General features: G+C 48.8%; 5 protein-coding genes across 5 annotated transcripts; all 5 read right to left on the bottom strand.

Annotated features, from left to right (window-relative positions):
- Window positions 1–1,232: 1,232 nt before the first annotated feature.
- On the bottom strand, window positions 1,233–3,152 carry N7519_007801 (putative bZIP transcription factor; the record flags this gene model as incomplete). Its single annotated transcript, XM_057294577.1, has 2 exons — window positions 1,233–2,319; window positions 2,374–3,152. 2 exons carry the CDS (start codon window positions 3,150–3,152, stop codon window positions 1,233–1,235), a joined length of 1,866 nt encoding a protein of 621 aa, XP_057149388.1.
- A 3,996-nt stretch (window positions 3,153–7,148) lies between these two features.
- Window positions 7,149–8,704, bottom strand: N7519_007800 (CCCH zinc finger protein; the record flags this gene model as incomplete). Its single annotated transcript, XM_057294576.1, has 5 exons — window positions 7,149–7,720; window positions 7,801–7,853; window positions 7,903–8,014; window positions 8,063–8,611; window positions 8,659–8,704. 5 exons carry the CDS (start codon window positions 8,702–8,704, stop codon window positions 7,149–7,151), a joined length of 1,332 nt encoding a protein of 443 aa, XP_057149387.1.
- Window positions 8,705–9,539: 835 nt separating this feature from the next.
- Window positions 9,540–10,808, bottom strand: N7519_007799 (transcription factor IIF subunit TFG2; the record flags this gene model as incomplete). The annotated part of the gene is made up of 4 exons (XM_057294575.1): window positions 9,540–9,917; window positions 9,974–10,170; window positions 10,220–10,487; window positions 10,551–10,808. The coding sequence occupies 4 exons, from the start codon at window positions 10,806–10,808 to the stop codon at window positions 9,540–9,542; spliced, it is 1,101 nt and encodes a 366-aa protein (XP_057149386.1).
- A 456-nt stretch (window positions 10,809–11,264) lies between these two features.
- On the bottom strand, window positions 11,265–11,881 carry N7519_007798 (uncharacterized protein; the record flags this gene model as incomplete). The annotated part of the gene is made up of 2 exons (XM_057294574.1): window positions 11,265–11,481; window positions 11,529–11,881. 2 exons carry the CDS (start codon window positions 11,879–11,881, stop codon window positions 11,265–11,267), a joined length of 570 nt encoding a protein of 189 aa, XP_057149385.1.
- A 242-nt stretch (window positions 11,882–12,123) lies between these two features.
- N7519_007797 (uncharacterized protein) lies at window positions 12,124–12,379 on the bottom strand (the record flags this gene model as incomplete). Its single annotated transcript, XM_057294573.1, has 2 exons — window positions 12,124–12,234; window positions 12,299–12,379. 2 exons carry the CDS (start codon window positions 12,377–12,379, stop codon window positions 12,124–12,126), a joined length of 192 nt encoding a protein of 63 aa, XP_057149384.1.
- Between the last annotated feature and the right edge of the window lie 1,074 nt (window positions 12,380–13,453).

Below are 13,453 nucleotides of genomic sequence, written 5' to 3'. Positions count from 1 at the left end.
ACAACCTTGGAAGGTCAGCATTCCACGCAAGTCCCGTCAGTGGGCCAAATCTCGTGGTAGTGATTGGGTGCTAGCGCCACGAATTACCCCCGAAGGTCCTTCAACTAAGATTACGCGTGGGTCAATCCCGGCCATCGTGGGTTTCTATCGAGGGGATATTGCTCAAAGGGGTAGTTGCTGCGTAGTAACTGGAGCTCGGATGTCGTTCCATCGTCGCGTGCGTACTTTGAGAAGTGGGTACATGTAGTCCGTAATATCAACATATGTTGCACTAACCGGATGTCTCCGATCCGCAGAGATACTTCCGTCGTCAAACGCGGAAAACGTGTGCTGCGCCGGGTAGACCCGATCCAATAATGGATTAAACGATAGCAATTACATCGTAAGAGTGGTTCGTGTTGCGTGGTGAGATATCACATTGTCATCCCTTCATCACATCCGTAGCCAGCCATTGTGGGTTCAGCACAAAATCACTCAGACTAAGACAACCCCTGCTCGTTAAGTCCGGAGTCTAGTTGGATTTCCAGCCAAGGGGCCGAAACCCAAAAGAACACATTTGAAAACACGAAAAAGCAAGTTCATCCAGCCCGAAAGCACGAGACCATCCCATCCCATTTCCAGAATGCCTGTCACTGTCCCAGCCCAGATCGCTAAATACATAAAACACAGTTCATAAAACAAGTCATAATCAGCACAGTTGAATGCAACCACATGCAAGGTTTCTTCATAACTCGTTTCGTTTCTCATATCCCATGCCCAAGATCCCATCCCAGCTTCAATGTTGCAGGGGGGATCCCAGGCCTGTACACAATCACATAATTCAGGTGTCCACCCTGTCGTTCGTATAATATAGTCTCCCCTCTCATCCAAAAGAAACAGAAACACGCTCCGAAGCCAATCGCTAAAATCACATCGCTGAACAAAGCCCCCTATGCCCGAGTGAACCTGACCCTGGGACTGAACTCGAAGAAAAGAAAAGACATTGAAAAAAAGATACACAAATAAGAGAACAATAAAAAGTGTTGCGTGATCTATCGTTGCACGCTAGTATTTCAAGGGCCATTGCTAGCCCGTATTTTTCAAGAAGAAAAAAAGAAAAGGAAGAAAAGGGGTCAGATCAAGCAACAACCCAAAGGACGTTGCAAGAAATGCAAGAAAGGTAAAAAAAAAAGAAAAGAATCAGAAAATATTGTCGTGTCGAAAATTGCAGGACTAATCCCGAAAGAAAATCATCAAGAGTGGAAAATACCCTCCTCCTTGACGGGAGTCTCGTAACCATGACCCTGCACCATGCGACGGAAGTCCCGAACAACCTTTTCAGGCACATGGTCCCACATCAATGATCTGGAATACACATCCGAAGACAGCGCGGAGTGCATGTGACTCCGCTGCGCCATCGCAGCAAACGCCTGCTGCAGAGTAGATGGCTGCTGTGGCTTAAAGTCCCCGTCATCCTCAAACGTCGTCAGGGAGTTGTACTGGTCCGCGTTCATTGAGAAAACCTGTTCGCGCTCCTGCTCCTCTGTCGGCATGACGAGTGTGTTATGCAGCTGGTCTAGATTTGATGGCACGGGCTGCATCGAGCTCATCTGCGCCATTTCCATGCCGCTGATAGTTGCCGGCGCAGGCCCGGTTGTTGTCCCGTGGTTGATGGAGTGGGAGTGGGTGAGCTCGTGGCCAGGTGACGAGGCAAGCACTGCTTTCAGTACGTTCGCTGACTCCGCCCGGTACTCCTCGGAGAGTTGGGGCAGCGAGTTGGCCGGTAAGGAGGTACTGTTCGAGGCGATGAAGGCACCAACAAGCAGGAACATGTAGAAGGCGTTCCAGCTGATCGGCAGCTCAGATCCGTTGGATTTCTCCGGGACCTTAACCTGCTGGCTAACCTGAGAACGGGGAGTTTGCACACATTCCTGTTGCAAAGTGGGTCCAGGGACCATTGAGAAGTCGTCCCATGAGTGGTTCTGCATGGTGGGGTTCTCGAAGCCGGTGAAGTCACCGGCCATGATGTCTTGAACGGGCTTTACGCCACGCTCAAGCTGCTTAACTCTCTCCTCCAGCATGCTGTTTCTCTTCAGCAGGTCGGCGGTCTCCCGCGTGTGTCTGAGGATAGTTTCGTCCTTCTCCATGTCCAGGCGTTGCATGTGCTCTTGCAACTGCCTATTGTAGGTATTCAACTGGTGACTTTCGTACTCCAGCTCTTTTATTCTCATGATATGGTTCTTCTCCTTCTCTTTCAGCTGGGTGTTCAACGCCTCGAGTACTTTATTCTTCTCGATTTCATTCTCGGCATCCTTCTTCTTGCGTTGACGAGATTGCAACCTATTACAATGGTGTTAGCATTTAACCCAACTCAACTCATCGATCTCAACTTACGCCGCGTATCGATTCCGCAGCAGGCGTTTGATCGCCTTGAGACGCTTCTTCCCTTCCTCGTCCGCGCACTCCCTGATCGCCTCATCGATATTATCCAAAGTCAGTTCGGGGGCGATTTCAATGCGGGAATTCCTCTTCCGAATCCCATCCCCCCGCCTCAACGGCCTGACAATCCGATAATTCGGGCTCTTTCTCGAGTGCAACTCTGCCTCAGCCAGATCCATCGGCGCCGGCATCCAGCCCTGGCTTGACTGCGGTGACATGGCAACACTACCGGGAGTCGCAAACGCCATACCTCCCCGGTACGACATGGGGTTCATGGGCATAGCGCCGACGGGCCCAACCGCACCACCAGAGAAAGGAGTGATGGCACTCTGGTCTCCGTTGGCAGCATACTGATCATAGCCCACGGTCGGGGTACATGAGCCTGAATCCGAGCGCGGCATGGACCACGATGCCTGCGGGTAGGAGGTTGATTGCGGGCCGTCGATGGGCATGAAGGGTGCACCCGTTGAGTTCAGCATGGAGTGCCCGAGTTGAGAATGCGAATTTGACTGCGACTGGCTGGAGCTGGTATTTGAGTAATTCGACCAGACGGAATCCCGATGTGAGTAGCCTTCTGGGGCGTCGTAGGAGGCGCGGCGGTTGTCGGGATGGTCTTCGGAATTCGGGTCCAGGATCTTGTCGTCCAACACGCTCATCTCGTCGTCTTCTGGTGCCACGTCTAATGTTGATGGTGATTGTTGGTAGAATTCAGACTGGAAATATTGTGCCATCATGAAGAGGCGGTGTGTGTCTTTTGAGAGAGGGGTGGGGGGGGGAGGATGATTTATAGAAAAATCGGTATAGAAGTAAAAATCACCAAAGAGGGAAAAGAGTAGGTATATAGAAATGAAGATGAAGATGACGATATAATCATGAAGAGGGGGGAAATATGCTGTGATCTAGTTCCGGGGGGGAAACGCAGGCTATGTATGAGCAGATGCAGCGCTCGTGCGGTTGACATTGTACCCACAGGTACCGAGTACCGATGTGGGTGATGGAGAATAGGCTGTCGATCAAGTACCCAGTACTCATCCAGCGGTCTGCGCGGGAGCGCAAGTGTGGCCCCCGAGACAGCATCTCCGTTATTGGCTGCATTGTTTTGCTTGGGCAGACCTGCATCTGTTGATGTTTGATTATTTTGGTTGGTATTTTGGTATTTTGGTTATTCGGCTTTAATTTTCTGTTTGGGTTTTATTTTATTTTCTATTTTATCGGAAGTTTTTTTCTCTGTTTTAGTTTTGTCTTTAGCCAGTCTCGATGGTAATGCTGGCAGTCATTCGCTTATTTACACGGAATAATGACTGGCTATGCAACATTAGTACAGACCTCGGGAGTATGTACCTGATGTTGTATACATAGAGTACCCTTTTTCCTCTCCTGTACGATGTACTCTGTAAACCCGAACCCATCACCAACAATCCTAAGTGGGGGAAATCAGACGCTGTGCTTATCGATAAACGATAGCCTATCGATCGATCCTCGTTCCGCCGGCTTGAGACAACCCCTGTCGTGGGGAGTATATGGTCTGTGCTATACCTTATTCACGGCGCTTACATAGAATACTAATTGCTACTTAGAGCCTGACCTGCACGTATACTTGAAATATGTGTTTTGAAGTATCTTTCTGTACCTTTTTATGTACTAAACTCATCACCCGTGAATGGTCAGATGTTCAGTCTAAATGTCATCCTCTTTTCTATCCGTCGCTAATAGCCAATCATTCCCGAGTCAGTGTGACGATCCTTTGGGCTGCGATCCCTGACGGTTTGAAGTTTTGCTTTTCCTCTTTGTTTTGTTCTTTATTTTGGGGTTCACTATCATTTCCTTCCCCCCGAATGGTCCTTGGTGCTTCTCTATAGAATGAATCTTTGGGACGGGCTCGGCCCGCCGATCCACTGTTGGGCCGACCATGGATGACAAAAAGAAAGAAAAAGCAATGCACGGATGTCATGCACTGATCACTCGTCCCATCCAGATGACGACCTCACCCCTCCAAAATCAAACTCCCTATGTGGAATTACCCTGGAGGTTAAAGCTCTGCCTAGAGCAAGAGCTTGGGTTGGAAATCCCACGCCTGATCTTGCTCAATCTTGCCGTGATCTACTGTACTTGCAGGTCTCTCTGCAGTTCCCAGATGGCTGAAGCAGCCATTCATCCAACCCTCCCAGGCCCACAGACCACATTTAATCCATGATCAACTATGCGGAGTGCAGGGGACGTGATGCCGTCGTATTTGACGGGTGCCTTCCGGCTTGTCTTTACGCTGCGGGGTGAACACCCATAATCTACCCCCCCAATTTCAATTTCCCAATATCTCCAAATTATACCAGGATTAGACTTGGGCTCTCACTCAGCTGCTTTTGCTTTTTTTTTTCCTTTCCCCATAGTTCAATAAGACCCGAGACTCGCCGCCCAAAGCGCACACCCGGTTCCTGTTCCTGTCAGTTCGTCTCGACAATTCCCCGGAGCACAAGCCCCTCTGCGGCAGCCGCTGAGTCTGTTCGCAGTCTATACATAGTACACAGCGTGGAGCCTGTGATAATGATAGGCCTGTCACCTGGGCGGCAAGTCCGCGGGTGGGCAAGTTAACCCGGATAAGATCTGGCGGTGAAAAAGCCGAGTCTGTCCAATGGAGATCCAGTCTGCCATCGGTCACCCCGTCGGCTCATTCCTACATTAGTCATACACAGGGAATCATTTTCAGCGCAAGGTACCCGATGACATTTTTGTTTCTGCTCGCCAATGACGATTCCACAACAAAAAGTACAGTCATCTGAGAAGCTGGGATCAGTATCATGCTAGTTGTTTGTGTACGGACCGAATATATCAAGCGTCTCATACATTCCCAATGCGAGACTAACACCTTCGCCTTTCCTGCGGTGAAGCTGAAACCACTGTTTAGCCATATGACTCAGAATGAAACTGGTGATCTACCTTCTTTCAACGAGCTAGAAGGCCATGGCAGGTCCACCGCTCCACTCTCATTCTAATATTCATGTAGTCAATGGCCCACTTCTTCCACGGCTCCATACAACTTCAATACACGGTATGTGCCCAAGGGTCTCTAAAACATATCCCCGGTACAGGCTAAGCCGGATACGATCTCAAAGCCTCACTTTGAACCTGTACCTGCCTGATATGCCGTGCACCGGGTACATTGGGCACATCATATGGGAACAAGGCAATGTCTGGGATTGGATGTGACTGGGCCACTTGATACACTACTGGACTCCTGGTATACTCCACATGCCTGATTGGGGATTTGTTGACGTCTTTCGGGACTGTAGCCTACCTATCGGGGAATCCGTCTTTTCTTGGACCCGTTGATGGAAGGACATTTGGTCTCTGTGTCGGGGACCTTCGTTCACCGATTTAATGACTCATTCTTTAGCAGGGCGAGATATGGAGAGGATTTGGGAGTTTCTGTCGCTTGCTGCGGTTATGGATAGCCAACATGTCGTCGATGATCGCAATATTGGGACAAAGAAGCTAATATTCAGTATCTCGGGTTGACTGAGTCACTATCCCTTTCTACTGCTGCTCTCGTCCGAGAGACTGTCTTTCTCAACTATTATATTGTCTGAAGGATTCATATTCTTTTGTTTGATGACGTTGCTGGTCTTGGTCTGAGTAGATTTTCTGTCTTGCACTAAAGCCCAACTGGCGATTCCAACGTAGTACGATGGTTACTCTCGCGATTCAACGAATCCCAAGAACCAAAACCAACATTAGATGGAATTGGTAGACAAGGGTCGATATGTGTGGCTTAACTTAGCCGCCGACGCTTGCAAGTGTTGGTGATACACATAGTTTGTTGGATTGTCAAGAGCCCAGGATTATGTCGACTACTGACCTCGCACAACAATAAATCACTTGATTCCAAAGTAATTACGTACTATTTTATTCTGGCCAGACCTAGACTGTCTCCTATTAGAACAAGGAAGTCCTTGACTTCATTCGGTAGTCATCATCTCGACTTCCTCAATACAAACCGTCACGATGTTACATATTTGTAAATGTTTTAAACATGAACTCCGAACTACTGACTATGGCTCCCCTCCGTGCTCTCGGCTTTGGTGTTTTGGACCTAAACCCCCATCGTTGCTGCCTATATCACTAGGTCCTATTTGACATACCCCTCCACGGCTGTGCTTGACTCCTCCAGGAGACTGATACGCCAACCACACTGTCAAAATACTAAATATATACTGCAATGAACAAGTACAGCAAATGATTCTAGACCCTGGCTATGTCTTGCTCAGCCTGCTTCTAATATTGGTCCTGTGGCGTCGGTAAGTTCCACGGGCTGGGGGTCATCAGAGGTCTCGGGAGGATATCCTGGGGTGCCAATTTCAATATTACGCTCCCTACGACAACATCATGCAATAGTGAGGCTTATCCATATCTCTATGGTCACACAGCTTCCTACTTCATGTCACTAGTCAGCAGGACATGGGCCCTGCAGTTGTTTCTATCAGTGTCACATGGCCCGGCCTGGGTTAGTTGCCGAAGTATACCCAACCGAAGTCGACATGTGCAAGATCAACAAACGTAGAATTTCAGGAATTAAGTACGGAGACGAGACGAAACTTCAAGGTATTCAACTTCAATTTTCTTTTTCAATTTCTTTTCAACTGAATGTTATCGACATGTTTTCGGGGTATGGGCAAAGCAAACGAAAGGCAAGAAAGACAACTATCCAATCAACTACAAATGGCAGGATTTAGGATTTAGAAGCGGATAAAGTCTTGCTGCTGCGACATTTCGCCGCTATCCACACCTTCGATCAGTTCTTCGGGGGAGTCATCGAACGCATCCGAGTCAACATCGTCCGAATCAATAGCGTCATAATTTTCTTCCTCGCTAGAGGGGTCAGACTCATCCTCACCCAAATCAGCTTTACTAGCCGCAGCCGCAGCAGCCTTGCGAATCTGGCCGGCGCGGTCCACATGCGGCAGCTGGCAGCGCTTCTTGTGGCAGGCGCCAGTGTTGGCATAGTCCGGGCACTCGTGGACGTGCTTCTCTTCGCACGCATCGCCCTTCTCGCAGTATCCTAGTGTTGCAAAGGCGCGGCAGACGGGGGCCCCGGGTGTCACGCGTACGTGGGCGTAGCGACATTCCGGGTTGGCGCAGCGTCCTCTAAGGAAATGCATACAGGTGGGGGAGCGGTGGGGCGAGGGCTCATGGGATAGATCACAGCTACTACCTGCGGCACATTGGCCTGTCTGGAGGAAGTCCTTGCACATAGCGACCTTACTGGGGTCGTGGACGAATGGGCAGGTCGGGCCTTTGTAGCATGTTCCTGGAAAAACGGATGTATTAGTCTTTGGTTATGCTGACAGAATGGAACATAGCAGCATGGTCCGTCGGAAAACAAAATACCGGTTGTTGTGAATCTTTTGCAAAGCTCATCGCGTTTCTTAACGGTATGATTTCTATGACATGGTCAGTACAAAGGTAAGCATCGCCAAAACCAAAACTTACTTCTTCATGGCCACAGCACCGAGGCGGTGCAGGTTTCCGCTTTTGCTTCGCACAAAGGGCACATCGGCCACTGTGACGCGCTTGGGGGTATTGTTGGCAGAACTGGGGTCATCTATGAAGGGTAAGCCAATTCAAGGGGAAGAGCGAAGGGAACACGAACTTGAAACACGAATCAGTTTACTTCCGCCATTTGCGACCCTGAAAGCAACATCATTGACAAGAATCTGGTGTCCAGCTGCAGGATTTGCAGTGGTGGATACCATCGCACTAGCACCTGGACCCTGTGCATATCGAAGTACTTTCCCTTTTTCGTACTGGGTCTTTTTCTGTTCTCTAAGCTTGCGCGTTCGTTCCATATCCTTTGACCGGTCCTGTGTTTTCCGTTCGTAGACGGCAGGGTTGATGAGCTGCATGTGGCGATCGTGCTTCACAACCCAACCATTGCCAGTCGAAGATGGTGTCGGAACCACTGCGCTGTTGTTCGCACTTATCGGCGCGGGGGACGAGTTGGCGCTAGAATTTGAGCCAGCGCTCGCAGTATTCAAAACAAGTGTGCGGTGACGGTGAGGAGCAGCTGCTCCTCGACGTCCTCGGCCGCGTCCCCTATAGTATGGGGCCCATCCTGGGTGAGAAGGGACATGGCGAGACACGTGTTGAGACTGGTGGTTAGCTGGCTGGGTCTCTTGCGTCTTGTGGCGGTTTATTTGGCCTTCGAAGGTTAGCTTTGTATTGACGGTGAGCTGATAGTGAGCGCACCTGCAAGCTGGCCGATCTTGGCCAGTAGATCGTCGTTTTCGCTCATGGCGACTATCAGAAGCTAGATGAGGTAAGTGAGCGGCAGATAAAATATCTGGGATTTTTTTCGGATTAAGATCAAAAGCTGGATATTTCAGAAGAAGATCTGAGCCAGTGATGCAGAGGAAGCAAAGACGCGCCCATTTAGCGCTGGTGTGCTCCCGAGAGTTTGGTTTGTATTGTTTGCATGCTTCTGGTGCCTTAGGCGGAAAATCCCAAGTGGCGAAGAGGTCCGTGCACAGGTGGACGAGGACGTCACCAGCCATCAGGCTAAACAGTGAGAGTATACTGAGACAGAAAAACGCCTCTACGAGGCCTGTGCAGTTATATGAAGACCCGCTTCAGCATTAGCACCTAATTTTAGTCTCACTGGAGAGCAGCTCCACCCCCGACTTAACAATCACCAACAAAATACTCCGTTCCTCGAGTACAAGTACATAATCCCCGTAGAATCGGACACGCTGCTGCTATAGTTCGCAATAGATGGGCATATTGATATATCACCCTTACAAGACGATCTGAAGCCTACATCAAAGCCAGTCAATAAAAACCACTTCCAGGCCGACAATATTGAACGTGCTTAAGCCAATACTCAACAAGAAATATATACAATTTGACGAAACAAGCTTCCGACTACGCCAAGGAGATAGAAAGATATAAGCTTCAGATATACCAATCAAAGAGACCAATATTTGGCACGTCGAACATTGTATGTAGCTCATTTGTTCATTCAATTCTATGTATTTTCCGAACTGAAACCGGACTCCGGCTCCTCCTTGAAAGCCTTAACGCCAGGACCCTGCTTATGCAACATATCGAAGCCGTTACTTGTCTGTATTTGTTTAAACGTTCTCAAATTGAACGTCGTCCTGATCCGTGGCCATTCCAGAAGCCGGATCATCCTCTGACTCGAAAGAATCGTCGACACCTGGTGGCAACTCTGCCTTTGCATTGTCCATCGCATTCGAGTACTGACTGTGGGTGGCCTCGGGCTTCAGTTCCCAAGTCATAGCAAAGTCACCAGCCTTGACAAGGTGCGCAACCATCTCCAAGGTCTGCTTGAGATAGGCCTCTGGCTGTGCCAATCGGGCCTTGAGTGTCTTAAAGGGCCAGTATTTGAATTCGCGGAAGCACTGGAAGATAAGATCCAGAAGCTCGTTTTGTGGCATACGGGTGGACTTGTTCTCTTGGGATTTTCCTTTGATGGGTCGTGTGGCTTGCTGCAGACGAAGTGAGTAATCTAGCTTTGAAAAATAAACAGAGATGCAAGACATACCACAAATTGACCCCTTTCGGTGGGAAGAGCATGGCGCGCCTGGATGATCTTCCCGGGAATTTTATCAATGAAGACAGTCTCCTTTCGAGGTTTCAGAGCTTCCAGCGCTCGCTTCTCGGAGATCCGTCGGAATTCTTCGTTCTCCACGGGAAGGCAATTGAATTCTTCACTGACCGCGCCGGCGAGGGCAGTGTGTTCTAGAAATTGTGAGCAAATAGAACTCGCCATGTCTGCAACGGCACATACTTGGTATCGTCTTTCGCACATAAGGCTCCCATCTTTTGCCCTGTTCCCGCCGCTTCGCTTCACGTTTCTGGGCTTCGTACAGAACCGAGCGCATTTCGCCAAATGTAGCCATGCGGTTCTCGACGCCGGGGATATCCTTCTCGGTAAAAACGTATGTATTGTGGGTGAGGTGTGATCCAGTACCTGATGGGTCGACGGTTTGACGCTGGAGTGTGTAGTCTTTGGGAATTTCCCGATTATCCGGACGATCATGTAGGCGCAAACTGACCTGAAAAGGGGACGGATGTTAGAATCTGCTAGTCACTCTGCTGGCGCATAGATTTCCACTTACCCTCTTGATGTCGTTCGGTGTCCCCTCCACTCTCATGGTGCCAAGCTCTATCTCTTCGTCGTCGTCCAGGTGGGCCCAGTGCTCCCACAGCGACCGAGGCAGACGGGAGAGCCATACATTCTGACCTGCTTGCGAGAAGTCCAGATCTCCAGCATCTTCGTAGAGATCTTCTTCTTCTATGTCCCTAAGGGCGATATCCTTGCTGTCAGGGTCCTGCTTGAAGTACGGGCGATCCGGGTCTTGCTTGACCTGCGCCATACTGGGTGTGGGATCGCTCGAGGACGGTCAAGTTTTGGAGGAAGTGATGGAGTAAAAGATGCGACCGTCGATGTGCCACTGAATCTATCAAAAGAGAACGTGGTGGATGAGGTGAAAAGCGCGTATGACTGATGAAGCCCGCGCCACCCAAGTCTGGAGCTATTCGCTCAACCCAGTGTGGTAGGCGGTGAGAGTCAGCTCTATTTGTATTATGACGACGTGCTTTTCCATTCACTCATTCTTCACTATTATTAGACTACATGCATAATTAACTTGTGATATGTATTATCAACTGTAATCAGATCTAAAACCCTCGAATGCGTAGTCATGGATACAAGCCCTGGGGCCTTGGCTTTCTGAATATGCTTCATTAATGCTTAACTACTGAATTGTAGAAGAATAAGGAGGGGAAGATGGTGAGTATCAACCAAGTAACCATCGTCAATTGAGTATCACTTAGTAGTCTAAATTGCAGTGACACCCCCCTACATCAGCAAACGGCTCGAAGTTAGCCGGCAATCCACTCCACATATGGACAAGCTCTTCGCAATTAGCACACAGCCTTCGTACAGCTTTCCAAACCCATCCCGAGACACCATCTTCATATTGGCTGTGGAGCACGCCTTTCCTATGCACAGCTATTCCATAAACAGCGCCCGGGTTGGTATTGCCCCTATCCTGTTAGCTTTAATACTATATAGATCCCAGGGGTGAACTTACTTCAACATGTGTAATAACGGATATACCTCGGCGCAATTTCCGAACCAGATCCCTTTAGCAGAGGCAGGGCAATCGACCATGGTATATCCCTTTAATGCCATATCCGCATCATTGATCAAAGAGAACCTTGCTTCTTTGACCGACTGCGTCCATGAGGCATTCGCTTGCTTGTACCGTCCAATCGATGCTCCCAAGAAGAAGCGACCTCGGTCTTCACCCTCTGATATCCAGGTGCAATTGAACATTGTGGGGCATGGTAGAGGATCCCCGAGCACTTTACACCACCGTCCATACATGGCCACGAGCGGGAGGTAGAAAGTGTGCGAATTTGCACCAGCTGGTGCAACACCCATCGATGAGAGAAGTAAGCCCAATATATCATAGAGTCCCCGAAAGGGGACCTCATCATGCATAAAGTCATCTTGAGGCAACTTTTATCCTTGATTGGATCGATGGATCCCAGCCGGGGTTCAAAACACGTTGCATTGGTTCATTTGGCTCTGACCCGGGTGGTGCAAACATGCTACCTTGTTGAGGACTACATAAAAGCAAAATCAGTCAGAGCCGTGCTAGGCGTAAGAGATAAGCTTTGCCCCTACCGTAGCATCTCAATCTGAGCCACCATGGCTCGAAGAGCTAGCATTTGGTGGTCTCGGATATCATACAGATACCCATACGTGACCACATGGCTAAGGAATTTCATTATCTAGGACTCGAGTAAGCAAAATCCTGCGCATGACTTTTCTGGGAAGCGATATGAGTCTACTCACAGAATCCGCATTCCAGGCATAGGCCTGTCTTAGGTCAAGAATGTCATTGAAGCCCTTCAAAACTTCTCCTGCTTCTGCCATCTTGTGAGATCAAAGAAATGATCAAGTCAATAGAGTTTGAGAGTCTTGTAACGCGGTTAATAGGCGTGTATTGACGCGACAATGGTTGGTGACAAGTTGAAGTTCATGTGGTGGCTCGTAGTGTGAGTCACCTCGGATTTCGGTAATATACGTATTTTACATGTAAAATATAATACTGTTGAGGGTTACAATACTGGAGATCTAGTGAATAGCACTAGCATGGAAAAATCGAGAAGAAGAGAGGTGATATGAAATCTATGGAAAGCAGGCTGTATATAAGCCTATACTAACAAAGAAATGGCAAACTAACGAACAGCTCAGTCTGCACAAAGAGACAAAAACATCCCATGTATGTCAACAAATACCCCGCCTACTAACGTGCATCTTCATACTTCAAGTTTCTTTGTGTTCTTTTGTGGCGTCTACATATAGAGTCTGCAAAACTACCCAGAATATATGGCGTTTGAAAGTCTGGATACCATATCCGAGTCTTTCTCTCACAAGCTATAATGGAAAATATGACCCTTTTTACTACATGTATCTTGCAGTCTGTTCTTCTTATACTTCTATTTACAAGACTAATGACGGGAGATAATACCTGAAAAGTGCCACCTGGGGTACAAAGGAACGATGTTTAGTGGGTTGGCAACCTCGTATCACTTGCTGCATGTCTTGTGATATTCATGCGTCTTGTCCTGTCTGCTGCTTGAACCAGCCAAGCACAGTGCGATACCACAAGAGCAAATTCTCAGGGCTCCGGATGCGATGGTCCTCATCTGGAAATATGAGCAGAGCGCTCTTACTGACTGTAAATTGGGGGTGTTAAACTCCGCCAGGGCTTCAGAGACCGGATGCTGACGATTCACTTCCTCATGGATGATTAAGTGTGGCGTCTTCCAGCGTCTTATGCATGGTCCCATTTTCTCCACGCCTTTGGATTCAGCCAAGGTGATCCACCCATTCCGTGGAAAATCAAATGTTGAGTGTTGCTAGCTAGATGAGAGAGCAGGTTGAAGGTGCCATTATCTGCGATCAATGCTCTGAGCCTGCGGCCCAAGTCATGACCTTGTATCC

Source organism: Penicillium mononematosum, assembly GCF_028829835.1.
Source record: "Penicillium mononematosum strain IBT 11891 chromosome Unknown utg000003l:1.0-8172316.0:1.0-8177699.0, whole genome shotgun sequence".
Taxonomy (NCBI): domain Eukaryota; kingdom Fungi; phylum Ascomycota; class Eurotiomycetes; order Eurotiales; family Aspergillaceae; genus Penicillium; species Penicillium mononematosum.
The sequence above is the reverse complement of the archived record's forward strand: the minus strand, read 5'-3'. Positions and strand labels throughout refer to the sequence as shown.